Source organism: Triticum urartu, chromosome 3 (genome assembly GCF_003073215.2).
Source record: "Triticum urartu cultivar G1812 chromosome 3, Tu2.1, whole genome shotgun sequence".
Classification (NCBI taxonomy): domain Eukaryota; kingdom Viridiplantae; phylum Streptophyta; class Magnoliopsida; order Poales; family Poaceae; genus Triticum; species Triticum urartu.
Genome location: NC_053024.1, coordinates 466926202 through 466952943, shown reverse-complemented (window position 1 = coordinate 466952943; position 26742 = coordinate 466926202). Strand labels below are relative to the sequence as shown.

General features: G+C 43.4%; 2 protein-coding genes across 2 annotated transcripts; one reads left to right on the top strand and one right to left on the bottom strand.

Annotated features, from left to right (window-relative positions):
• Nucleotides 1–9061: 9061 nt before the first annotated feature.
• On the top strand, nt 9062–22390 carry LOC125544380 (alpha-amylase 3, chloroplastic). Its single transcript, XM_048708045.1, has 13 exons — nt 9062–9419; nt 9535–9668; nt 10184–10238; nt 10604–10723; nt 12445–12544; nt 13506–13828; nt 16333–16964; nt 18185–18374; nt 18977–19083; nt 20018–20267; nt 20702–20824; nt 21615–21782; nt 21887–22390. Exons 1-13 carry the CDS (start codon nt 9165–9167, stop codon nt 22043–22045), a joined length of 2616 nt encoding a protein of 871 aa, XP_048564002.1. The 5' UTR covers nt 9062–9164; the 3' UTR covers nt 22046–22390.
• A 204-nt stretch (nt 22391–22594) lies between these two features.
• LOC125544381 (mitochondrial outer membrane protein porin 1-like) lies at nt 22595–26700 on the bottom strand. Its single transcript, XM_048708046.1, has 6 exons — nt 26352–26700; nt 26135–26202; nt 23659–23769; nt 23463–23552; nt 23174–23382; nt 22595–23069 (listed from the first exon to the last, which is right to left on the bottom strand). The coding sequence occupies exons 1-6, from the start codon at nt 26563–26565 to the stop codon at nt 22766–22768; spliced, it is 996 nt and encodes a 331-aa protein (XP_048564003.1). The 5' UTR covers nt 26566–26700; the 3' UTR covers nt 22595–22765.
• Between the last annotated feature and the right edge of the window lie 42 nt (nt 26701–26742).

Genomic DNA, 26742 nt, shown 5'->3' with positions numbered 1-26742 from the left:
GATCCAAGCACCGTTACTCCGGCACCTCCGAGTTCTTAGCACACGTACAGCTCGATGATGATCCCCGGGCTCCGATCCAGCAAAGCTTCGGGGAGGAGTTCCGTCAGCACGACGGCGTGGTGACGATCTTGATGTTCTACCGACGCAGGGCTTCGCCTAAGCACTACAACGATATGATTGAGGTGGAATATGGTGGCAAGGGGCACCGCACACGGCTAAGGAACGATCTCAATGATCAACTTGTGTGTCTAGAGGTGCCCCCTACCTCCGTATATAAAGGAGCCAAGGGGGAGAGGTGCGCCGGCCAGGAGGAGGGCGCAGGAGGAGTCCTACTCCTACCGGGAGTAGGACTCCCCCCCCCAATCCTATTCCAACTAGGATTCCCAAGGGGGAAAGAGGGAGAGGGGTGGCCGGCCACCTCTCCTAGTCCTAATAGGACTAGGGGAGGGGGGGGAGGCGCGCAGCCCTTATGGGCAGCCCTTTCACCTTTCCATTAAGGCCCACTAAGGCCCATATGATTCCCGGGGGGTTCCGGTAACCTCCCGGTACTCCGGTAAAATCCCGATTTCACCCGGAACACTTCCGATGTCCAAACATAGGCTTCCAATATATCAATCTTTATGTCTCGACCATTTCGAGACTCCTCGTCATGTCCGTGATCACATCCGGGACTCCAAACAACCTTCGGTACATCAAAATGCATAAACTCATAATAACTGTCATCGTAATGTTAAGCGTGCGGACCCTACGGTTCGAGAACAATGTAGACATGACCGAGACACGTCTCTGGTCAATAACCAATAGCGGGACCTGGATGCCCATATTGGCTCCTACATATTCTACGAAGATCTTTATCGGTCAGACCGCATAACAACATACGTTGTTCCCTTTGTCTTCGGTATGTTACTTGCCCGAGATTCGATCGTCGGTATCCAATACCTAGTTCAATCTCGTTACCGGCAAGTCTCTTTACTCGTTCCGTAATTCATCATCATCATCATTAACTTCCTCACTAATTGGTGCAGGTGTCACAGAAACCGGTTTCTGTGATGTACTACTTTCCAATAAGGGACCAGGTATAGTTACCTCATCAAGTTCTACTTTCCTCCCACTCACTTCTTTCGAGAGAAACTCTTTCTCTAGAAACGATCCATTCTTAGCAACAAATGTCTTGCCTTCGAATCTGTGATAGAAGGTGTACCCAACTGTCTCCTTTGGGTATCCTATGAAGACACATTTCTCCGATTTGGGTTCGAGCTTATCAGGTTGAAGTTTTTTTCACATAAGCATTGCAGCCCCAAACTTTTAGGAACGACAACTTTGGTTTCTTGCCAAACCACAGTTCATAAGGCGTCTTCTCAACGGATTTTGATGGTGCCCTATTTAACGTGAATGCGGCCGTCTCTAAAGCATAACCCCAAAACAATAGCGGTAAATCTGTAAGAGACATCATAGATCGTACCATATCAAGTAAAGTACGATTATGACGTTCGGACACACCATTACGCTGTGGTGTTCCGGGTGGCGTGAGTTGCGAAACTATTCGGCATTGTTTTAAATGTAGACCAAACTCGTAACTCAAATATTCTCCTCCACGATCAGATCGTAGAAACTTTATTTTCTTGTTACGATGATTTTCAACTTCACTCTGAAATTCTTTGAACTTTTCAAATGTTTCAGACTTATGTTTCATTAAGTAGATATACCCATATCTGCTTAAATCATCTGTGAAGGTGAGAAAATAACGATATCCGCCACGAGCTTCAACATTCATTGGACCACATACATCTGTATGTATGATTTCCAACAAATCTGTTGCTCTCTCCATAGTACCGGAGAATGGCGCTTTAGTCATCTTGCCCATGAGGCACGGTTCGCAAGTACCAAGTGATTCATAATCAAGTGGTTCCAAAAGTCCATCAGTATGGAGTTTCTTCATGCGCTTTACACCGATATGACCTAAATGGCAGTGCCACAAATAAGTCGCACTATCATTATCAACTCTGCATCTTTTGGCTTCAACATTATGAATATGTGTATCACTACTATCGAGATTCATAAAAAATAGACCACTCTTCAAGGGTGCATGACCATAAAAGATATTACTCATATAAATAGAACAACCATTATTCTCTGATTTAAATGAATAACCGTCTTGCATCAAACAAGATCCAGATATAATGTTCATGCTTAACGCTGGCACCAAATAACAATTATTTAGGTCTAATACTAATCCCGATGGTAGATGTAAAGGTAGCGTGCCGACTGCGATCACATCGACTTTGGAACCATTTCCCACGCGCATCGTCACCTCGTCCTTCGCCAGTGTTCGCTTAATCCGTAGTCCCTGTTTCGAGTTGCAAATATTAGCAACAGAACCAGTATTAAATACCCAGGTGCTACTGCGAGCTCTAGTAAGGTACACATCAATAACATGTATATCACATATACCTTTGTTCACCTTGCCATCCTTCTTATCCGCCAAATACTTGGGGCAGTTCCGCTTCCAGTGACCAGTCTGCTTGCAGTAGAAGCACTCAGTTTCAGGCTTAGGTCCAGACTTGGGTTTCTTCTCCTGAGTAGCAACTTGCTTGCTGTTCTTCTTGAAGTTCCCCTTCTTCTTCCCCTTGCCCTTTTTCTTGAAACTAGTGGTCTTGTTGACCATCAACACTAGTGGTCTTGTTGACCATCAAAACTCGTGCTGACGGAACTCTTCCCCGACACTTTGCTGGATCGGAGTCCGGCAAACGGGAGTTGCATAATCTCATAGTCACAGGAACATGTATAAGTCATGAAGAAAACAATAGCAACATACTAAACGATCGGGTGCTAAGTTAATGGAATGGGTCATGTCAATCACATCATTCTCCTAATGATGTGATCCCGTTAATCAAATGACAACACATGTCTATGGTTAGGAAACATAACCATCTTCGATTAACGAGCTAGTCAAGTAGAGGCATACTAGTGACGTTTAGTTTGTCTATGTATTCACACATGTGTCAAGTTTCCGGTTAATACAATTCTAGCATGAATAATAAACATTTATCATGATATAAGGAAATATAAATAACAACTTTATTATTGCCTCTAGGGCATATTTCCTTCACTTTCCCAGACCACGGCGATGTCGGAGAGTGGGGGAGAGGAGGCGGACGGGCTCGGGTGGTGGCGCGGAGAGGAAGGAGGTGGATGGTCTAGGGTTAGGGACGCCAGCCAGCTTGAATAGCCGGATTTAGCCTCGGGCGGCGAGATGGAGCGGCGCCACGTGACGTTCACACCGCAGCGATGGAGGAGGCATCCGTCGGATCACCGGGTTTCCGGGCGATTCCACGTGGGATCCCATCGCCAGTCCTATGTAGTCTATTTGGGCTGGATATGAGGGTTGCCGGTCAGCCTGGGCGTTTGAGGCTTGTTTGAGGTACCTGTCTGGATCAGATTTTCGTGACCGGCCGGACTGCCGGACGTTTAAGGCTAGTTTTGAGCGCCCGACTGTAGATGCTCTAAAAGCGTCTGCAAGCATTTATAAAGTAACCACTGTTTAGTGAAAATTAAGGAAAAAACTCTCCAGCAGTTTTCATAAATGTGAAAAATATTTACAAGATTCCATAAATTCTACTCACTTGCCCCAAAATAAGTGTCACTTTGTACTAAGTCGGCGACACTTATTTTAGGACGGCGAAAGTACTGAACTTCTCCGTCTTCTACGGGAAGATGGTCTTTCCGTAAACTTTTGCGGGAGCCAAGTACGCTGAACTTTTAGGACCACCCCGTCATGTTTCCTCGCCGTTGCTGCACTCTGCCATCACTCCGTGCCTCCCCGGCCTGCAGTCGGCCAGAGGTCGAACTGGTGGCACTGCTCACACCGCCTTGCCTCCCCGCACCACACCGTTTCGTACCGGCCGTCGCCTATACACCGCGTCCCTTCACAGTCACGCCGCCCCACCCCGGGAGGAGGAACCGACGGCCCGTCCGCCCCGCCTCTTGGTACGTCCATTTTTGCATCATTGTTCCCCTATTTGTAATCTATTCTTTGTCAATGATATATTTCACATTATGATGCAATTCTAGTGTCTTTTCTTCTTAAACTGCAAGGCATACACAGAGAGGGAAATTACCGGATAGCTGGAAATCTGCACCTAATTTGCAACAGAATAAAAAGCAATTTTCTGGAGCTCCAAAAATATCGGGGATTTTTGTGAATTATTTTTCAAAAATATAGTCTGGAGACCGAAGAAGGGCCGGAGGGGAGCCGCATGGGCGCTAACGACCTAGCCACGCACCCCCTAACTGCGTGGTGGGCCAGTCTACTGGCCTTGAGGCTCCTCTCAATGTCCTTTAGCCATAAAATCTCATTTGCCCTAGCAAAATCACATAAAAGTAATTAGACCTTTTCGTCACCGCCTGCGAGGCGGAACCAATGCGGAGCACTTTTGTCCTCTATCATGACGGTTATGCTAGGGAAACTTCCCTCCGAGAGGGCAAATTGAATTCATCATCTTCACCAACACTCCGTTCATCATCGGGTTCATCATCTTCATCAACATCTTCACTAACACAATCTCCATCACCGACCCTAGTTGATCCCTCTATTCTATCTATGTACCGTAACCTTAGATTGGTTGTTGAGAGTACTTTTATGTGTTGATTACATCTTATGGTTGATGCTTAGAAGATTTATCGGTGAAAGATTGTTATGTTCAGATTGTTTACCATCTATTCATACCCACTGATCATGATCCATATGATGTCTTGTGAGTAGATCTATTAGTCCTTAAGGACATGAGAGATGTCTTGTTGCTAGTAATCACGTGAGGTTGAGTAGCATTCAATGTTTTTGATGTTATGTTGTGATGTTTTTCCTCTGGTGGTGTTATATAATGTCGACTACGTAACACTTCACCATCTTTGGGACTAGCGGAATGCATTGTGGAATTAATTTGTAGATGATGGATTACGGGAGTGATAAAAATCCAAACCCCGGTTTATGAATTGTTGCACAAGAAGCTGTTTTGGATCCCAAAGTTTAATGTTATGGTTAGATTTATCTTAATTCTTAATTACTCATCTTGTCTTTGCATGGAGGGTATAGTCATAGGTAGGTACTTGTTCAAGTAAAAACATTACCTTAGTATAGGTCTACCCACAGAACATTTATCAAAACAATGAAAAGTAACTTATGGAACTTTGTGAAAGTAACTTACCAAACCTTGATATCGCACATGTACATCCATCAATAGGTTTTGTAGTAAGATTTTTTAACTCCCAAGCTTGTTGGAAAAAGCATACTCTTTGGAGATGCGCACAACGAGGCGTGCACACCACACAAGTATTTTGGTCTTATTAATACTAGCCGATAACATGTTTATTATTTTTATCCTCTCATGAAATTTATGTTTTGCAACATTATTGCAGAGTATGGCATGGGCAGTGAAATGGCAACCAATGGCAATGTCTACAACTATGCATTGTTCTTTTGGAAATGCTAATGCAGAAATGACCTACTCATGAAGAATTCAATGATGGATTCATGCTTTGCAAGTGTGTAGAGGCATCTCTTTCACGAACCGAAGACATCCTTCACCTCAAACTTACTTCAGAAATATTATCTTCCTCACCTCAACCTTACTTCAGAAATATGACATCAACAGGTCGATCATATCCCAAACTTGCAAGAATGCAAGAAAATTTATGTTGAAGGATATATGTGCTCTTCGATTCTTTAAACTTGGCATTTTATACTCTGTAGAATCACCAAAAATACACACGTATGAAACTACTATGCTTGCTCTACTCTATCAATGCACGCTCTTGTTGCTGCAGTTCTATTGCCATGTCTTGTATTTTGAACAACCAACATACAACTATTGCTCTCTTGGACTGTCTGTCTTCTCGCTGAAGTAAGAATCATGTCACACAAAGATGTTAACTAATACGCCAACTTGATTAATGCGCAAAATCCGGCCTCAAGAGGCGCCACAAGGTGGCACCCCAACCACTGGTATGATATTATGGCTTCAAAAGATTGCGTTGAAAGGAACTAACATCGATCTATGCTAATTGCTAAACAATTTCTTTTGTAGAGGATGACAAAGAATTTCGTAGATACAACTCTACTTGCACCCTATTCAAGGGTATTTTACATGTGAACAGTCTAACTATAACTCATATGTAGAAAAATAACAACAGAAGTATTCAAAGATCATTCATTTATTTATAAACTATGGTACCAACTAGATGACAGGAAAGTGAAAAAGGAATACTTCATTCGAATGTATAGGCAGCTCGTTGTGCTCGGGAGAGCTCATCTTGGTCTCTTGGATCAAGTAGCAACAAATAGTGGTCTTAGTGGACATAAGACAATAAAACAAAGGCGCACATGCCTGGAAACTTTTGCCAAAAACAACAAGATATATAACACTGAGAGATGCTAGACATACAGACTCAACGGAGGGGCACATTTCCCATCTTTGGCTGGGATTAGAGAGAGGCAGCCCCACCACCCGACCCGAAATTCAGGGGGAGGGAGATTAATTACTTTAACTATCCATGGAAGTCTGTTAGTTATCCGCGAGTGTAGTACTTTCTCCGTTTTTATTTACTCTACATATTTATAAAAAAATATAAATATTTATACCATAACAAATCTATATGATGTGCAAGTACATTCAATAATAAATCTAATGATATTGATTTGTTACTGTATATGTTAATATTTTTATTTATAAACTTGATCAAAGTTTACGAAGCTTGACTTTGACCAAAGCTAATACACGGATTAAATAAAAATGAAGAAAGTATTATTGTTTAACACACCGTCGATCAAGTACCATAATAAGGTCTAAATTTCTCTGCACTTAATTAAGCTTTCATACTTGCTAGTGAATAAGACGGAAAAAACACATAGATGTCATACTCATATATAGTAATAAATTATCATATTTCCATTTAGTACATGGCATGATCATTTAACGTAGTGATATTAGGCCAAACTATCATCGAGCGAGCTAGTGTTGACTCAACTTGGGCTCGTTTCAGCTAGTACATAATTTGGACTTAGCTCATTTTTTATTCGAGTCGATCTTGAATTGATTCAGAAAACAAGTTGGTCTGGAGAGTGTGGAGATTTTCTTGCAGACCTAGAGCAGACAAGCCGCAACGTTGCCGAGAAATCCCATGCGGAGGGGCGACCCAAGGACATGCGGCCCCATGCTCTGACCCCACGCTTCCTCGCGCGCCATTTCCTTTTGTCTTCCCCGCTCATCCGTTAGTTAACGGCCGGACACGTAATCAATCGCTTGTTTTTTAAGAACACGTAAGGCCAATTCCACCGCGTGACTTCAAACGGACGTCTGTTTTATTTAGATTCTGTCCGTTTGGATAAAGATTTGGGGTTGTATTAGGACGTGTTCTGAGATGCGGTGGCCGTGCGCCCAGCGCGCGGACGTATTCCGGCCGCATCCTGTCTGCGTATTATTTCTTTGCAAGTCCTTAACTTTATTTCATCATTCATTTTTGGTACATGAAAAATACATCATCACATTTTGACTAGTAAAGCAAGACCAAAGAAAAAAAAACCCACAAGAATACATTTTAGAAGATACCCAACTTTCATAACTGCTCCCTTGAGTTGGGTTAGGGCCTTCTCGATGCATTCGTTGTTGATCTGTGGAGGAGGAGGCTCGATCTGGCATCCTCCTTTCTTCTTCAAGCCAGAAGTCGATGTTGCTTCCTCCTCACACCTAGTGTCGTGTCTAGCCTCTAATCTAGCAACAAATGCACTTGTCTCATTTATAGCCTCTATACTAGCTAAAAGTGCACGAACGTGTACTAAATTTCGTTCTATCAATATATCGATGTACTCTTCTTCCGAATACCAAAACTTGCATCTATTCTACACAACAAAATTTGAAGTTAGCACAACTAGTCAAATCTAGAGCACAAACCGAAGCTAAAAAAAGCGCATACCCCATCGTTTAAGCACTTGATGAACACCCATCCGGGATGTTCCGGCATTGTAGACACGCGGCGCACGACCATCCTTGGACAGTGGTCGCACTTAATGAGTGACAACGGTGCGCCGGCGAGCTTTTGGGCAAGCACCGAGCCCGGTCGGCCGCCATTCGTGTATCTGCCGGCGGACCACCGACGGTGCAGATCCGAGCGGCTAGAGGAGGAGCCACAGACCCGAGCGGCTAGAGGAGGAGCCACTGCCTGCATGTGGCCTTGCGGCCCTGCCAGGGCCTTCCGGCGAGGTGCCCGACCAGTCCATGGCGCGGCCCGGCCTCCCACAGCCAGCCGAGCTCAAGACCGACCGGATCCGCCCCAAAACCGGCCGGCGGGTGCGCAAACCAGGTGGCCGTGGTTGGGTAGCTCGGCGGCGCCGAGGGGAAGGGGTTGGGCGAGCTCACGTCCAAACTGCACGGCTGCAATGGCAGCGGCGGCGGCGGCGAGGGGAAGAGTGGAGGGGGTGCGGCCGGAGGGAGAGAGGGGGGCGGATAGAAAAAGGCCTGCGTTGTGCCACCGACGGGCGGGCCAGGGGAGGACACGCGCAGATGACCCGCGCGTCCGCGTGGTGTGCGTTTCACCCCAAAAGCGGCGCAAACTTGGGCCGCGGATGGATCGAAAGCGGACACAAAGCGGACAAAAGTCCATTTACGGCCGCGCACTGGGCCGTCTCGTTTATTCCTTTTATTTTAAACGGATGAGGACGGACAGGATAGAGTCGCGCGGTGAAGTTAGCCTAATAATCAATCGCTTGTTAATGCCACACCACCGTCAGGTCAAGAAAACGAAGAAGAAAAAGATACTCCACCACATCACCGCTGCGCACGGCTAGTCGGCGAGAGAGCCGTCCGTCCGCTTTGGGATCCCAAAATTAGCAAATCGAGCTTCGGGAGGAGGAGCGACCACTTTCCCCCCTTCCCAATCCGCCTCGGCGCGGCAGCGATTTTCCACCGGTCGTGGCCAGGCCCTCCCCCCATTGACGCGCGGGCCCGGAAATCATCTCCCGACGACGACGGGCCATTCCTTTTTAAGCCCTGCTCTTTATTTTCCCCCGTCCCACCTCATTTTCCGTTCCCGTCCACTTCCCTCCCCTTCCCTTCCGCACACGAGAGGAGCGCGTTGGACAGACACGGAGAGCGAGCGCGAGAGGCTGTGACATGTCGGCGGTTAGCTGGAACATTCCGGCGATCCCGCGGGCGGTCCCGCCGGCGAGGGCCGGCCCGCCCGGGGAGGCCTTCCTGGTGGCCGCGCGCCCGCGGGCGGCCCGATCCCGTGCCGCACCCAGGAGAGTCAGGCTCGCCCGGGGCGGCGTCGTCGTCGCCCACGCCGGCGCGGCGGAGGTGCCCGTGGCTGATTCCGGAGAGGCCGCGGTGGTCTTCTCCGAGAAGTTCCCCCTCCGCCGATGCCAAACTGTAACCTCTTCTATGCCCCGTCGTGTGGAACTGTGGATTGTGCCTCTCCTTTTTCTTCCTTTTATTATTCTGGCTGCTACATACAGTATTTGATTCTGTGGTGTGGCGTGTCCAGGTGGAAGGGAAGGCGTGGGTGAGAGTGGAGGCGGAGCCGGATGCGGACGGCAAGTGCAAGATCGTCATCGGGTGCGACGTAGAGGGGAAGTGGCTGCTGCACTGGGGTGTCTCCTACCACGGTGAGACCGGCAGGTATGCACGCCTTGTCACCTGTCAGCGAGGTAGGTTTCGCTCGCGATCCCGCTTCACTGCACCGGGTTCGACTTCGTCTCTTAGTGAATGCCTTGGGAAACTATGAACACGTTCATTCCAGAGTAGTACTAGTAAATAAATCAGGTGGGCAATGCGGTTGCTCCTAACTAACACTAAGCAGAGGAAATTCAGCACAAAACTCGGTACTACATTTTTGTTGTATAAAGGAATACTGGTAGTATTGGAACTATCCAGCCTCTTTTCTTCTGGAATATCATCAATGCACATTCTAACTAATAATCACATGTTTGCACAACTGGGTGGAGATGTTCACATGTTCTCTTTTATTTGATTGCATGTCAATGTGTGTTATGTCTCCTTGTCTCCCATGTCATTGTCTTGATAGGCACTTCTGTCTTTGTTGCTTGAACAAATAATAATTTTTCAAGGCAGGTTTGTTTTCGATGTTCTGCTCCCTAAAAGAACTGAATTCATCTTATCCTCCTTATTTGCAGTGAATGGGATCAACCTCCTTCGGAAATTAGACCTCCCGGTTCGGTTCCAATCAAGGTTGTTCTAAACTTGTGAAAACTGTTCAAGCACTTAAGACAGTTTTCAGCTATTGAAACTGGCATATGGGTGTCTGTGCGACACTAACTTCTAGGAACCGCTTCCTTATTTATCATTTAGATATAATTCTAGTAGTAACTATTTAGGATTCAGGGGGTGTTTGGTTCCAGGGACCTTTTTGTGTTGGGACTAGAAAAAGTCCCTAGCAAATCAAACAGAGTGAGACTTTTTTGAGACTTTTTGCTAAAAGTCCTTAGAAACACCTCCTTGAGAGTCTTTTTCGAAGTCCTAGGGACTAGAAAAAGTCATAGGACTAGAGAACCAAACACCACCTCAAATTACTGAACAATATTTGAAACTTTCAGGACTCTGCAATTGAAACACCATTGGAGACTTCACCCAATTCAGAAGGACATATACTTCATGAAGTGCAAATCAAATTTGATAAGGACACTCCAATTGCCGCTATCTATTTTGTCCTCAAGGTTCGAACTTTACACTCGTGTGTTTCTTAACTTACTGTATTATATTAAAACTCTCACCATAAATATAGGACTTGCCCACTCAATTCCATTCCATTTATACTACCACCGAATGCTGCTATGGAAAGTTGTGTATGCAGTCTCTAGTTGTCTAACCAAAAGATATTGTACACCACAGACATGCATATCTGCATACTAAAGGCAATATGAAACACATGCCTCATCCGAGCTGATATATTAATAGATCCATAGGACAGACCCAGAGCTAGAAACTCCCACACCAGGTGGGGTCTGGGGAGGATTTTATGAGGTAGGCCTTATCCATACAGCACAATGCAGAGAGGCTGCGTCGAACCCAGGACCTCTTGACATAAGTGGGGAGTACTTCACCACTGCGCCAGGCCTGCCCTTCATATTTTAATATGACCCATCGGCAGAGAATTTGGGCGAAGAAAACTCCTCCCGGGTCGCTTCCACCCGAGCGACTCCGGAGGCACAGCGGTGGCGGCGCCCTTCTCGTCAAATGACGGAGGGCAGGGAGTGCATCGCGGTGGTGGTGGGTCGGTGGCGGCGGTGCAAGGAGGCGCGGTCTTGGGGGCCGGGGCCTGGAGACAGAGTGGACAGGTGGAGGCGGGCGGCGCGCTGCTCCTGCAGTGATGCCCCCGGCGGTGCAGGTAGCGGATCTGTTCTGGGCCTCAGGCCTGATCTGGGCCCGCTGGGCCTGCTCTGGATGGAGTGCTGCGCGCATGGAGGCGCTGCGGCCGTTTTCTACTCTGTTGCTCTGACTGTCGGCGTGGGGGCCTATTGGTTTTGCTCGCATAAGGAGGCGGTCCTTGTGCTCTTCTCCTATCACGGCAACGGCCTGCATGATCGGTCTTCCTCGATTTGGCCATCGGCGTGTTCCGGAACGGCCACCTGAGATGTTGCTCAGGATATCTGGATCGGTTAGATTCCGGTCGTGCACGTCCATATCAGCGTACGAGGTTCTCAGGGCGTGGCGCGAAGCTTTGTTGGTTGATGACACCTTGGGACATGTCGGCTTCTCGATTTCCATGGTGGAGACAGCGGTGGAGAAGGTCATGGTGGTCGTGATCGGAGGATCAGTTGGACGGGCGGAGCCTTGGAGGCGATGGAGTCAGCCAGGTGTTAGATAAATCTCAGGAGCAGCAGTGATGAGTGGGGGCGGCAACACTGGAGGGATTCATTTTTGGTGGTGCTCCTCAGATGCCAAGCCGGGACTTTCAGGGTGAAAACCTAAGGTCTGGCCTTCATTGGTTGTGCCTAGCAATTGCCTTGCTGAAGGAATTGTCTTAGAGCTCGGACTTCTCCAGGGTGAAAACCTAAGATCTTGGATCGGGCAACAACAGTGCTTGTGCACTGTTTCCTTTTTGGTGGCGTTGCTTTTGGAGACCTTCATGTTTTCCGGGTGTTGTATTTGGTGGTGGTTTGTGTGCGGCTGCTGAGAGGAGTCGATCATTGTGGCGGGACCTTTGTTTTTTTCCTTTCTTTTTATTTTTTTCCTTCTGCTGTGTGCATCCTCGATGTCTTTGCGACATCTTGTAGGTGCAGAGGATGGGTGTAATTGATATCTTCCCAATATTAATATATTCCCCTTTTCAAAAAAATAAATTAGTAAAATTATGTGCATTGCTCTGGCTCTTTTAGGTTTGAAGGGCTTATTCAGCTTCCAGTTTTAATGTCTCAATTGATTGTTGCTTTGTTAGGAAGAGGGAACAGGTGCATGGTTTCAACATAAGGGTGGGGATTTCAGAATACCCTTAAGTGGGTCCCTCGAGGATGGAGATCCGTTAGGAGCAAAACAAGGTATTGATGTCTACCCAGGTTATTTTAGAGCTTCAAGTACTCTGTCCTATTCGAGTGGGTTTAGGTTAGATATAAATATTTTTCTTCTACGGAAGTACGTACTTAATAATACACAACTATTTGGCATTAGAACCCTGAGCAATGTAAAAGGAAATTTTAGATGCAACCACTGGTTATCCTTGCCCGCTACAATGAATTACAGGGTTGCGGATGAGTTTGCTTAGCCCCAGGAGCGGAACTCGCTCCTCCTGGGGGTAGCGCAATGGAAGACGATGAGCAGTAGTGGCTGAAGAGAGGCAACGTCAGTGGCAAATACAGGACCTGTAGCCTGAACATTCGTGCTATACTACCATAGTGCCATGTTATGACTAGACTTGTTGTATTGCACTGCCCAAAGGGGCAAATTATATTACAAGGATTCAAGGACACTCCCAAACCCTAGACCAATAAGAAAAAGCCACAACACCCTTAGCAGAGTAAATACTGCTGCATCGACAGTTTGCTCCATTTTTACCTAAGTTCATGGCAAAAACAACATTTCTGGAAGTATGTTTCAGCACACATGCGCAAAACGGACTCTCCATGTCACGCCATCTGATTATTATCTGAGTGTAATAACATTAGCATACAAGCAATGAATTTCACTTGCATAAACCAAGGAAATCCTGTTTTAAAGCAATCATAGTTGCAAGCAACTGCTATAAAAAATGCTGACTTGTAAAATGTGGTTCTCCTTGATAACTTTGCACCCTTTTTCCTGCTATTATTGTTCTTTGGATGACAACCTGTTTTGTCCTCAAGTCAATTACTGAACTGCAGTAGTCAGTAGCATTCTCAGAGAATTACATGGTATGTTCTGACCGAGAAATTACATGGTATTGGCTTTCACAAGCTGAAGAATCTGATTTTTTGGGGCCTTCAAGGAATGCTATCTAACATATTGGATTTTCTTGTGTCTTAGGAGCGAAACCTGAAGGATCTAATACTCAGCTAAAAGAAGCAGTTCCTGGGGATAAAGGTCCAAGCACAAAATGCATTTCAGAGTTCTATGAGGAATATCCCATCTTAAAATCAGAGTATTTTGAGCATTTTGTATCTGTTGCTGTGACGGATAATAGTGAAACAGATCAAAGTCTCGTCGAATTCTATACTGACATTACTGGAGATGTTATCATTCATTGGGGAGTTTGCAAAGGCAATACCATGACTTGGGAGATCCCACCAGAACCGCATCCACCAAACACGAAGATCTTCCGACAGAAAGCTCTTCAGACCTTGCTAGAGGTAAGGAGATAACTTTGAGCCCTTTGTAGAAAGAGAGATGAAATTGAATTGTGTTAAGATACCGACGAGCTTTGCTCTGTAATAAATGGCATGCAAAAGCAGTTTGCAAAAGTAGAATCACATCATGCCACTTGTACACTGTTATTTTCTGATTCACCATGTACAATGGAAACTGAAAATTGTACCGCGCACACTTTTGAAATTGTATGGACTAAAATTCACCATCCCACGGTATATTAAACTGGTAAAGTGTGATGATGCTTACTATAGATTATCCATAGGATAAACTTAACAATCTTTAAATAAATGATATTTTGTAGTGTATGCAAAAATTAAAACTAAAGGTGAGTTTGGTATTATTAACTTCTCCATAAACTTGTGTTTACTTTTCCACATTTTCTGTAAATATTTACATCTTTGAAAGATATTTGCTCTGTAATATAATCTCCTTGTTAAGAGGGCTACTTCTTTCAATCGTGCCCCTTTTACTAGGAAAGTGTACAAAATAAGCTCAGGGTGTTTTAAATCTGATGATGGAATAGCGGAAACAGAAAATTCACTTAAATAGTAAAGTTGGCCCTGTCGTGCAATTAATTGTTTCTGTTTCCTTTATACTCCTAACTAGCTAATACCCATGCCTTGCTGTAGGAATTTATAGCAATAAGTTTGTAAAGAATAAAATTAAGAAAAAAACTAGAATATATGGGAATAATGCCCCTCCACATTATCTTCATATAGACCTAGCAGTAAGCGGAGGTTGGCTGCACGTTATAGTGCATGTGCTGGAAATGGAATATGAAGGGATTGCATGTACTTGATGATGTGGAGGGTTAGGTGGCATGTGTGGTGACGTGGGATGTGCGTGTTGAGAGAAATAGATGTGGTGGGGATCAACTATTTGGGTATAGGATATAGTATTGTGTTATCAACAGGCCGCCTTACTTTTTTCTTGTATAAATAAAATTTACTTGTCAGGGCCTCCCCTCAAGTTTGCCGCTGAAAAAAGTTCTGCAGAACCATAGAGCCATGGCTCCACCCTTCTGCACCATATGATGATTCCTTGAGATAATAGCTGCCAAACTAGTTAGGAGATTAGGGAGTAATCTTAGAACAAGATTCTCTTGACCAAGGTTGGCATGGATTATTGAATTCATGCTCCAGCCAATTCATCCAAAAGTCCGAACTGATGGAAAGAGGCGGACAATATATTTCGACACTCCGCCTCACGTCTAGGCTTATTTAGTCCTTAGACGAGGGATCGATGTAGGCCGCAGAATTATTATTTTTTAATACCGTGTTGTCAGGGTCCTGAACTCAAGACCTCTTGGCTCCCATACCATATTAAGATTGCGGGTAGGGTCTTACCCTCGTTGGAGGGGATGCGTACGTGTTAAATATGCAGGGGCTTATCCCTGATAAGCATACAGGTTGTTGGGATTACATCGTGAAGAACAAGGAAGATCAGAGAGATAAGCTTCGGTTTACAATGGATAAGTATGCATTAATGCATAGCTAACAACCTGAAGTACCTAATAGATACTGCGTGTAATCCTCCTGGACGATAGGCGTGTTAACACGGATCAGCAGTGGCCGGCGACATGCATGAGCTCGACCTAGTGCTCACCTCGGCAAGCTAGCGGGGCAGATAAGCAACGAGGACAGCTCCTCCTGTTCCATCTCACCACCGACAGTGATAAGACACCATGAAAGTTTTTCTGATTTTCATGCGAGTTTTGCAAAATTTGAACAAAAACTTAGGGTTCCGCCTATGTTTTTAAGGCGTCTCTAAGGCGACGCCTAGGCGTCGAGGCGCCCCCCCCAGCGCTTTGCAAATATGTCTGCTTTAGGCGCCTAGGCGTCGAGGCGCCCCCCCCCAGCGCCTTAAAGCAAAGCGTCGCCTTAAAAACATAGGGTTCCGCTGTAACTCCACTAAAGGTCTGGTTACTTAACTTTTTCTTCAAACAAATTGGATAATTTGGAATTTCATTGAACCTTCTGTAGAAAACAGTGAAGTATAAAAACTAGTCTGATATTTGGCAAATCTCTGAAGACCTTGGGGATTGTGCGTTTCAGCAATTCAAAACATATATACCACTTTACACTTTGTATAATAACTGTACTTGACTTTGGGAACCTACATAATTAAACTCAGTGCACATCCAATGTGGACTCATGTGCGTCTAATGACAAAGGAGAATGGTGCCATGGAGCTAAAAAAGTGCTTCCTTTCTGGGTGATTCCTGCTTTGGTTGGTCAAGCGAGGACAAGCTCCCTAGTCTGTTTAGGAGTGGTTCTCTCTTATATCTTCAAACAGAATGCACACACAAGCAAGTTTTACTCTTTTGAGTTGACAATAGGTGTTTCTGGGGTGCTGCATTTTTCTTTCTTTCTTGTTTCCTTCCATTCATAGAGCATTTACATGTATTATTCTTGAGATCCAGTAACTTAAGCTGCCTGAAAATTAGTTAGCTATTCCTATTCACACATCTTACCTGGTGCTGCAGCAAAAAACTGATGGTACAGGCAACGCTGTATCATTCCTACTGGATGCAGACTACTCAGGTCTTGTTTTCGTGCTCAAACTTAATGAGCATACTTGGTTGAGAAATCTGGAGAATGGATTTGATTTCTATATTCCTCTTACGAGGGTGGAGCAATTTGGCAGCACTCAAGAGCCTCATAAGGCTGGTGAACATAAACTTGATGATAAGTCTGCGCAAACTGATGGCCTAATCAGCGATATAAGAAATCTGGTGGTTGGCCTGTCGTCTAGAAGAGGTCAACGAGCAAAGAACAAAGTTCTGCAAGAAGATATTCTACAAGAAATTGAGAGGTTAGCAGCTGAAGCATATAGCATTTTTAGGAGCCCCACTATTGATGCCATAGAAGATCCTGTTTACATCGATGACCCAGAAAGTGTGAAGCCAGCTTGTTCTGGCACTGGATCTGGATTCGAAATAGTGTGCCAAGGATTTAATTGGGAGTCACATAAGTCGGGAAAGTGGTATGTTGAACTTGGTACAAAGGCCAAGGAGTTGTCATCCCTGGGTTTCACCATTGTTTGGTCACCACCACCTACTGATTCTGTATCACCTGAAGGATACATGCCAAGGGATTTATACAACCTAAATTCCAGGTATATTTACTTGTGGAAAGCCATTATATTCCTTAAAATGGTTCTTCGAGAATTGGATACATTTGGTAATGTTATCTTACTTTATTTTGTTAGTTTCTATTTTCTGCCATAGTATCTCCTTTGCTGGTCCCTTGAACTGGATGTCAGTGTATAATGTGCAAACTAGTTCCATATGTTGAAATATATTGCCTGCTTCTCTCCATCTGTTCGGACTTTTGGAGCAACTGTCTGGTCTGTCTGGTGCATGAATTCAATATGGTATCAGAGCCAACAGGTTATGAGTTCAAGACCCTGCCAACGCAATATTAAATATAGATTATGCAGCCTACATCGATCCCACGTGTAAGGACTAAATAAGCCTAGATGTGAGGTGGAGTGTTGAAATATATTGCCCGCCTCTCTCCATCAGTTTGGACTTTTGGAGCAACTGGCTGATGCATGATCAATACCATGTTTAATATTTTGAGCTTGAACAAAATAAGGAAACTTGATTAACAAAGCCCACATACATGCCAAACTTCTAAATGTAATTTTTTGCAAGATGCAAATTGTTGATGCTAGCTGTTGTCTTTAAGATATACCATCTTCAAGCTGTATATTCTTTATCCTGTAATGCTGTTCCTAACTTTACCAGCAAGTACAACCCTTATGGATGTTGACCCTTTTTATCTGCACTAAATATGTGAGACCTTATTTCTTTCCATGGTTAGTGCAAGCACTGCCATGCTACTATTTCCTGCATGAATTATTCATTATATTATTTGGTCATGAAGTAGAAGTTCGGCAAACCAATGTCTCATTGTATACCTATCTGCATTGTTTGTGATTTTGCTTGTGTAAAGTTTTGCCTGCTAGTGTAATGCATGCCAATGTGCAAACTGTGGAAAACTATTTGGTGGTTGTTGAGTAAATGATGAACTGACCAGAAGTTTTCCTCCTAATGAATGAACAAGGCAGGTGATGCGTGTTCTGTATTAGGTGACTGATGAGGCTATGTAGTAGATGTTGTGACTCTCTGGTGTATATTTGTTGTTCTGGATATCTTGCTACTATCAGTGTAGACTGTAGAAACATGACCTTGCAAGCACTTGGGTAATAAATGAGAAAAGCATTGCTAATCTTGTTGCAAAATTGTACTGAGCTTGTTTTCCTTCCAAATTTCTCCCAACCTCATCACGCGAGCTGTGCTAAGCATTACCATGATATCATCAATGTTTCAGATATGGAACCATGGCAGAGTTGAAGCAGCTTGTGGATATTTTCCATGAAAATGGTGTGAAGGTTCTTGGTGATGCTGTTCTAAATCACAGATGTGCTCAGTTTCAGAATCAAAACGGGATCTGGAATATTTTTGGTGGGCGTATGAACTGGGATGACCGAGCAGTCGTTGCTGATGATCCACATTTCCAGGTGAGGCTTTTCCGTGCTAACTAAACCTTATTAGTCGACTTCGAGTACGTTGTTCTTCAAAGTTCATTTTGATTCACTAATATCATCACCGATTGTGGTTATTTGGTTCTTCCACTGTGCTGCTATAATTTCTGTTGAAGACACAAACATAAAATGGGTAGCATCAGTCCTCCGCATGGATATAGTAATGAAATTCACAAATATTTACCCTCAAGTGTGGGCTTACTGAAGTTACGAGAAAATAAACTTTAGTCAACCAACAAAATGGTGCTTAAAGGTAGTCTGGCTGAGTGACCTGCAAATTCTGACTAACTCTTTGCCTTTTTGACTTTTATTGTTTTACCTTTTTAGTATTGAAAGTAAAATGCACTAATTTGCATTCATACTTAAGTTGTGTAAATAACTTAATGGAACTTGACCTGTGTTCTGAAATAGAAGGAAACAAATATCCACCTCCAGAAGTTAAATTAGAAATTACAAGGTTGTTATACATTCCGTTCAAAAAGATTGTTCTACATGTTTTTACCATTTTATTTTGCTTGTGCAGCATATGATATCTGTTAACCCTTTGTACGTTCATGGTGAAATTCTTGTGCTTGTAGGGAAGAGGAAACAAGAGCAGTGGAGATAACTTCCATGCTGCACCAAACATTGATCACTCACAAGATTTTGTGAGAACTGATATTAAAGAATGGCTTCGCTGGATGAGGTCTGCCACCCTTTCATTTCTTGGCGAAAGCTCCTACGTTTTCTCATTCTTAACTATCTGTTAATGCATGAGCTGTTCAAATGTGCAGCGTCCATTAATAGACTACATGTAAATGCATCATTTATGTATCTAATTTGCAGCTGTGTGTTATATGACTTGTATTCTCAACTCTGACAATCAAATCTCTCAGTGAATTGGTCTGGATAATGTGTGAATTCACCAGAGAGTTGGGGATCAGGGATATGATCTGAGAAGAAGATAAGAGAGGCAGATAAATGGATATGGAATTCAGAGTTCCATTCATTCGATGCCCTTCCTGTCATACAGTGTTCCTATAAAAAAACACGTCATACCTGATTTCTTTTTTCTCAGACCGGTCTTTTGGGATAGTTGGTTGATAGGAATATCTAACATAATATCAGACCTGATTTCTTTTTTCTCAGTCCCTATATTTGCCCCAATCAGTTATCTCCTCGTCCTATCAGATCAGTCTTTTGGGATAGTTGGTTGATAGTATATTATATTATATCTCCTCTTCCTATCAGATCAGTCTTTTGGGATAGTTGGTTGATAGGAATGTCTAACAAACTTAACATGGCCTACTTCCTTGAGAAAAGAAAGAGGAGAAAACTCAAGATGGCCTGACACATAGCTCACACAACACATTCAAGAATAACTCCTCCCTCCAATTTTAATACAGAAATAGTTTGTTGAATGAGCGGCACATTATTAGGGAATACTATCTGTTCCTTCCTTTGGAGATAGAACATTTGACGTTCCCACTACTCCAATATGTGAGAAGCTGGCAAATCTTAATGCGTCGGTATATTTTCCATTAACTTTAGGATATAAATTGAATTATAGACCATTGGACCTGAATTTTGCGGAAGTGCCAGCATCACATGTTTTCATAGTTATTCTCCTCGAATTGCAGAAAGGAAGTTGGATATGATGGATGGAGACTTGATTTTGCTCGTGGCTTTTGGGGTGGATATGTCAAAGATTACATGGAAGCAACTGAACCATACTTTGCAGTAGGAGAGTACTGGGACTCTCTCAGTTATACTTATGGTGAGATGGATTATAACCAGGATGCTCACAGGCAGAGAATTGTTGACTGGATAAATGCTACAAACGGAACTGCTGGTGCATTTGATGTCACTACTAAGGGAATACTTCATATGGTAAGATTTCAGCGAAATTCGTTCAAGTAACTTTTGTTGCCATATGCGTCATGAAGCATTGTATGCCTGCTTGGTTGAATCATGTCTTATATTTTTTTCACTATTTTTTTACAGAAAGATCATGTAATGTTATTGATGATTGAGTATTTTTCTCTACAATCAGTTCTTGCTATTATTTTTAATGCGAGATGCAGGTGCAAAACCATCATGATGTCAGTTAATTAAACTTGCTTTTACATAGTTTTCCCATGCCAACAAGTGTTGATAAATCTGTTCTGAAGTGGTTTCCTGATGCTATTTAACTCATGAATGATTTTACTGCTTAGTTTCACCCATTGTTTGTTTTTGTACCGGTGGACCTTGTGTACTCTTCTCCTAGGTTTTTCTTCTTTTGTTTCTATGACTGTAATATGGAACTTCCTTGCGTTGCACAGGCATTGGAAAGATCTGAGTATTGGCGCTTGTCTGATGAAAAAGGAAAACCCCCTGGAGTATTAGGTTGGTGGCCTTCACGTGCAGTCACATTTATAGAAAATCATGACACCGGCTCTACTCAGGTACAATACATTATCTCTATATATGCATGGATCGATGTGTGATGGGCATGGACCCCGAAAGTTTAGCATGTGACACAATGTTAGCCATATCTCCCTAATATTAGTATTGCACAGAACCTTGGACAAGTGGACATATCCTGGCTTAGTCAAAAGGTTTTGCCATTCTATGCTGGCTATCCTGCCATCTGATGTATCTTAGTAATAAACACTGTGTAGCTGTCTTTTTCTTATTTACTTAATGTTGCTCAATTTCCCTTTTCTATTTATTTTTCGAAACACGGTTTCTAAAATAACCTGTCTTGCTCCATCGCTGTTGAAATTTGGAATCCTAAGAATTCTTGTATAAATGAATTATGTTCTAAGATCACCCCCCCCCCCCCCCCCCCCCCAAATTGCAAGAATCTGCAAGTTTTTCTACAGGTCTTGATCCAAGAGTGAGATTTTGTGCTCCGAAGCTCGTTTGCACCCTTCATTTTTTTTAAAAAAGAGAAGATATTTAAAAGTTTCATAAAATTCAGTCATGTGCATGTACCTGCAAATTTTCATGAAAAAGTATTTTTTTTACAGCAATTCATGACAAAGTATGTTAGTAACTGTTCTAAAATAGCAACTTTGTATGCATTGAATTTGCTCTTTTTTAATAGGGCACAAGATAACAAGTGTTTGCAATATTTTTGTCAATAATTTTGACAATGTAGAATGTTTTATATTAAGCCGGAAGCACGTGCTCCGGGGTTCAACTGAGTTACCAATCTTGATACTCCTAACATGGGTTTTGGTATAACTGTAGGGTCATTGGAGATTTCCCTATGGTATGGAGATGCAAGGCTATGCCTATATCTTGACACATCCTGGCACTCCTGCAGTCTTCTATGATCACATCTTCTCACACTTACAACAAGATATTGCCAAATTAATGTCTATCAGATGTCGCCTAAAGATTCAGTGCCGCAGCAAGGTATAAAATGTGTACCTTTTTTTCTCCCTTCCACTTGATGATGTCCATATATGCAATGAACAAATTTCTAAAATTGCTGGTCATATGTATATGTCGGTATGTAGATCAAGATACTCAAGGCAGAACAGAATTTATATGCCGCCGAGATTAATGAGAATTTACTGATGAAGATTGGCGCGGGACATTTTGAACCAACTGGTCCCATAAACTGGATTGTTGCAGCAGAGGGACATGATTACAAAATCTGGGAAGCGGCATCCTAGACTTTGTTGCACCGCTACTCAGTATAATAATCTACTAATAGCATACAGGTAGGAAGGGATGGCATCAGAATGGAGTGGCTGACTTGGTCACTAGTGGTGCCGAGAAAAGGTTGCAATGGCAGTGGAAGCATTTTCCCTGCAGCAACGCTTTAATATGTACGCACTTGAACATTTTTTTGTATCTATATGCAGAACCATTGCTACTGAAGGCAAAATTGCCTGCTGCTTATTTTCAGTGGTTACCCCACTCTGTCTGATATATGTAAGACAGTGCATTTACAATAAGGTTGAAGTCCACTTTGTTGGATTTATACGAGAATAAATGAAGCATATCATGTTTTTCTAGTGTATTCAAGTATAAGTTATACACTTGCATAGCATGTTAAGTAGCAAGAGGGATCCAAGAATTGTGGGGAAGCATAATAGCATAACGGAAAGGGACTTGAATTTTCTAGATAGAGGCATATGAAGGCCAAAAGCATTTACGAGATTTCAGTTCAATACCTAGAGAATCACTGATATAGCTCTCGAACATCTAAAACAAGCTACTGGACATTGGACAAGTAGTACTAATTCTCAATAAGATGACAGCAAGCGAGGACAAGTTCGCAGAAACAAGACGAGTCGGACCAAACACGACCTCCTCAGGTGTATGTGATATGGAAAGCTACCAGTCTACCACCCCCATCCTAAACCTAGAAGGGATCGGCATCATCATCATCAGGGCTTAAGGAGCAGCGAGAGCCCGATCTTGGAGCTCTTCTCGATGGCCTTGGTGTCGAACTCGCTGGAGATGGTCAGCAATGACTTGGGCCTCAACTCGTGCTGGATGAGGGCACTGACCATGCCGTGGTTGTCGTAGCGCACCTTCGTGGTGGTCAGAGGGTCCAAGGAATACTGAAACCCCAAGGTGGTGGTGGTCTCATGGCTCGACAAGCTGTGGCTCACTTCTCCTCCAGCAGCTGCCTGGCTGTTGCTCACCATTTGGTAGTAAGACGCAGATAGGCTGTCCCCTTTGTTGTTCCTGAAAAGGGAAATCATCCACCATTCATACACACCCCCATCTAGTTCATGCAAGATTACAGGAAAGGTGAAGCAGTCAAGAGTCTTTTAGAAGCAAAAACTTACAGCATCACAGCAGCGTAAAGATCGTCGTTGGTGAAACTCGCTCCGAAATTGTACTTGGTGAAATCCCCAGTTGCACTATCATAGGCAACATCAGCACCAAGAGCAAAAGCTTTGTTGCCAACCAGAGCTGAAACGTTAATCAGAGGTTTTGAGTGTAGGCCAAAACCCACACTGATTCCAGCGTAATCATGGAAGTATTGCAACTCAGCCTGCAAGAAGAAGGTAAGAGTGTAAAAGACATCATTTTTTTTGCTATAAAAGACCAAACCAATCTGGAAAATGATGGTACCTTAGCAGGAGTGTGGTTTGTCAAAGGAACGGTCACAATTCTCTTCAAGCCTGGTATGTACCGAGTCTCGGATGTGGTTGTGATTAACACCTAAAAAGGAAACATTGAAACGGTTGACTAAGCTTGGTTCATCAACAGGATCTGAGAGCTCCTTACAATAAGATTTGACCAGAAAAGGACACGGCCACAAACTTACTTGAGAGTCTGAATTTGCTTTCACATCAACTTTGACATTGTTGTACTTAAACTGGGTCTGGATCTCGCCAAGGACAGCTTCTTTTGTCGTTGTGCTTGTAGCAGTGATTGCCTATAGGGATAAATTACAGAATATATTATCAGATTTATAGTTCACACCTAGAACTGAAAGCTTAAGACTGCGGGAGCTGAACTTTACAGAAATATGAAAAATGAGACAAGTATGGACAGAAAATGGATAAAGACAAGCAATGCTAGCAGGTTTTAGGATTTTGACAGTGTCAGTAAACAAGGGACTATAAAAGAACTGAAAAGGTGTAACTGGATCAGTTGTTTGTCAGTCTGTATCACATAATGAGCAAACATATATCTATAAAACAGTAGACAAAGTGATTTAACGTATCGATCATGGTCCTGCTAAAATAAACCAATACAAATTCTAGAATCTAGTATTAATTGCTAACTCCTTCACGACTATCTATGTTCATCTACCTATTCTCAGAGCGTGCCTTCACTCACAATTAATAAAGATCAAGTTCATAAATACACGTTAGAAATCCTACATTGATAAGTTAAATAAACGTAGTTCCAGTTAAAGAACATAACATGAAGTTTTTCTGGGTGAAAATCTGAAGCCAAAAATAAGGATTTCTAGCAAGCCAAGTGTCAACAAGAGCTGAACTGTCAGGTTTTGGAATTTTGACAGTGTCAGTTAACAATGGACTATATAAAAATGAAAAAGTGTGACTGAATCAGTTGTTTGTCAGCATGTGTATCTATAAAGCAGTAGACAAATTGAACTAACATATTAACAATGGTCCTACCAAAATAAACCAATACCCCCTCCGTCCGAAAATACTTGTCATCAAAATGGATAGAAAAGGATGTATCTAGAACTAAAATACATCTAGATACATCCTCTTTTATTCATTTTGATGACAAGTATTTCCGGATGGAGGAAGTACAAATTATGTAATATCGTATTTACTGTTACATTATAATTGCAAACTCTCTAATGATTATCTACCTTATAATCTACCTATTAATTCAGGGCGGGGCTTCAGCCATAATCAACAAAGAAAGTTCATAAATACACGTTAGAAATCCTACATTGTTGAGTAACATAACGTAGTTCCAGAAGTTTATCTGGGTGTAAACATAATCTCTGAAACCAAAAATAAGGAGAACTAGGTAGAGTGCAAGCAGATCTAGAACCAAAATGTTAACACCCAAAGGTACCAAACACCAAATCCTAAAGATCAGAAAGCAATTCATATTAATACTGTATTAACACGTACTTTTAGACACTAAATAAACCAGGGGGGCGAAGAAATGATGAACAATGGCACAGAATAAAGGGAATAACACCTAGTTAATATCAGGTCTAGGTTTACTTGGTGAAAAGTGAAATCTGCAGATACTAAAGCATCATGCTCCTCACTAACTATTACATCCAACCCCAAATGCCACTTTCATCAAGCATACAGCTTCAGTCCATGAAGACCACCAATATGTGTGTCACAATGCACACACACCAAAAACTCTTGCATACAGCTTCACGTCAAATTTGAAACCAAGAAAATTGCAAGTTCTAACCAACCTGTAATCAACATTCCATATGACATAACATGAACACAGTAATTTCAACAGTTTTGCTAAAGCACATCTAGATGTGCCATAAGTATTGCACATCTAAGTCATATGTCATTGATCTTACATTAAGATTCGTGTGAATATTTTCTTTCTTTTTTCTTTTTTCTTTTATGCTTGATTCACTCACTTAGATGTGCAATAACTAGAGCACATCTAGATGTGCCCTAGACACACCCATATACTCCCTCCATTCCTAAATATAGGGTGTATAGTTTTTAGCACGGAAATTAAAGAGTGCACATGGAGGAAAAATTTCACAAGTTTTGGGCAAGATTACACCTGACTAATTAATATGAGAAAATAGAGGAGCTTGCCCTATGTAAGGAAATGTAATCAAATCCCTTAAAAAGTTATTCAAATGAGTGGTGCAAGGCAATACACCTTATATTTTGAACTTTTTCTCAAAAATCTATACACCTTATATCAAGGAACGGAGGGAGTAATAAACTAGAGCATCCGAGACAGGGACTACCAACGATTTGAACTGAAAAAAAGAGCTCAATATCACGCCTCATCCACCAACTACTCTTAAGGCAGTCTGAGATCTCGTGCACTCCAACTCAACTCAAAATCGAACCATCCCCCAAAAGCCTAACAGACCGCTGGCGAAGACGCACTTCATCCCCAATCTGCATAAAAAATGCAGAAAACAAAAACGAAGCCCCGAATCCTGTGCATACTACACAACACAACACCTCAAACGAAAACCCCAGCAGTCATCTAGAACCCAACTCAAACAATTATAAACTGCCACATACAGGAACGAATCGTGACAGGAAACGACGAAAGGCGAGCAGAGATCGTTACTACTACTCAGTACTCACAGTTCCATTTGCGGCGTAAGTGGTGAGGGTAAGCTTCTGGTCCGTGGTGAAATCCTTGCAGAGAAGATCTGCAAAACCACCAAGGACAGCAACCAGAAATTAGTCAAAGGGGGGAGCGATTAGTCGCTTAGAAAGCTCAAATCGAGAATCATCACCACCAAAATTCCACAAAACCCCTGAAAAGTAACCCAAAAGGGAAGCGCGCGCTCGTCCTGACCTCTGGCCTTCTTGCCGATCTCGGAGTAGAGACCGGGACCGGTGGCCGCCTTGGGAGGCGCGCCGCACTGGGCCGCCATGGAAGGGCCGTCGACCTGGGCCGCCTTGGAAGGAGCGTCGACCGGGGCCGGCTTGGAAGGGACGTCGACCGGGGCCGGCTTGGAAGGGACGTCGACCGGGGCCGCCTTGGAAGGAGCGTCGACCGGGTCCGCCATGGGAGGAGAGCGGTTCGGCTCGAGGACCAGACAGCGGCGGAGGCGGAAGCGGGGCCGGCGGGAAAGGTGGCGGTGGCGTGGGTTTGGAGGGACGGGGAGGGATGGAACTGGAAGGAAGCCACTACTTATAACGGCGTCGAGAGGGGGGAGCCTGTTGTGAGATGAGCGGCGTAGATC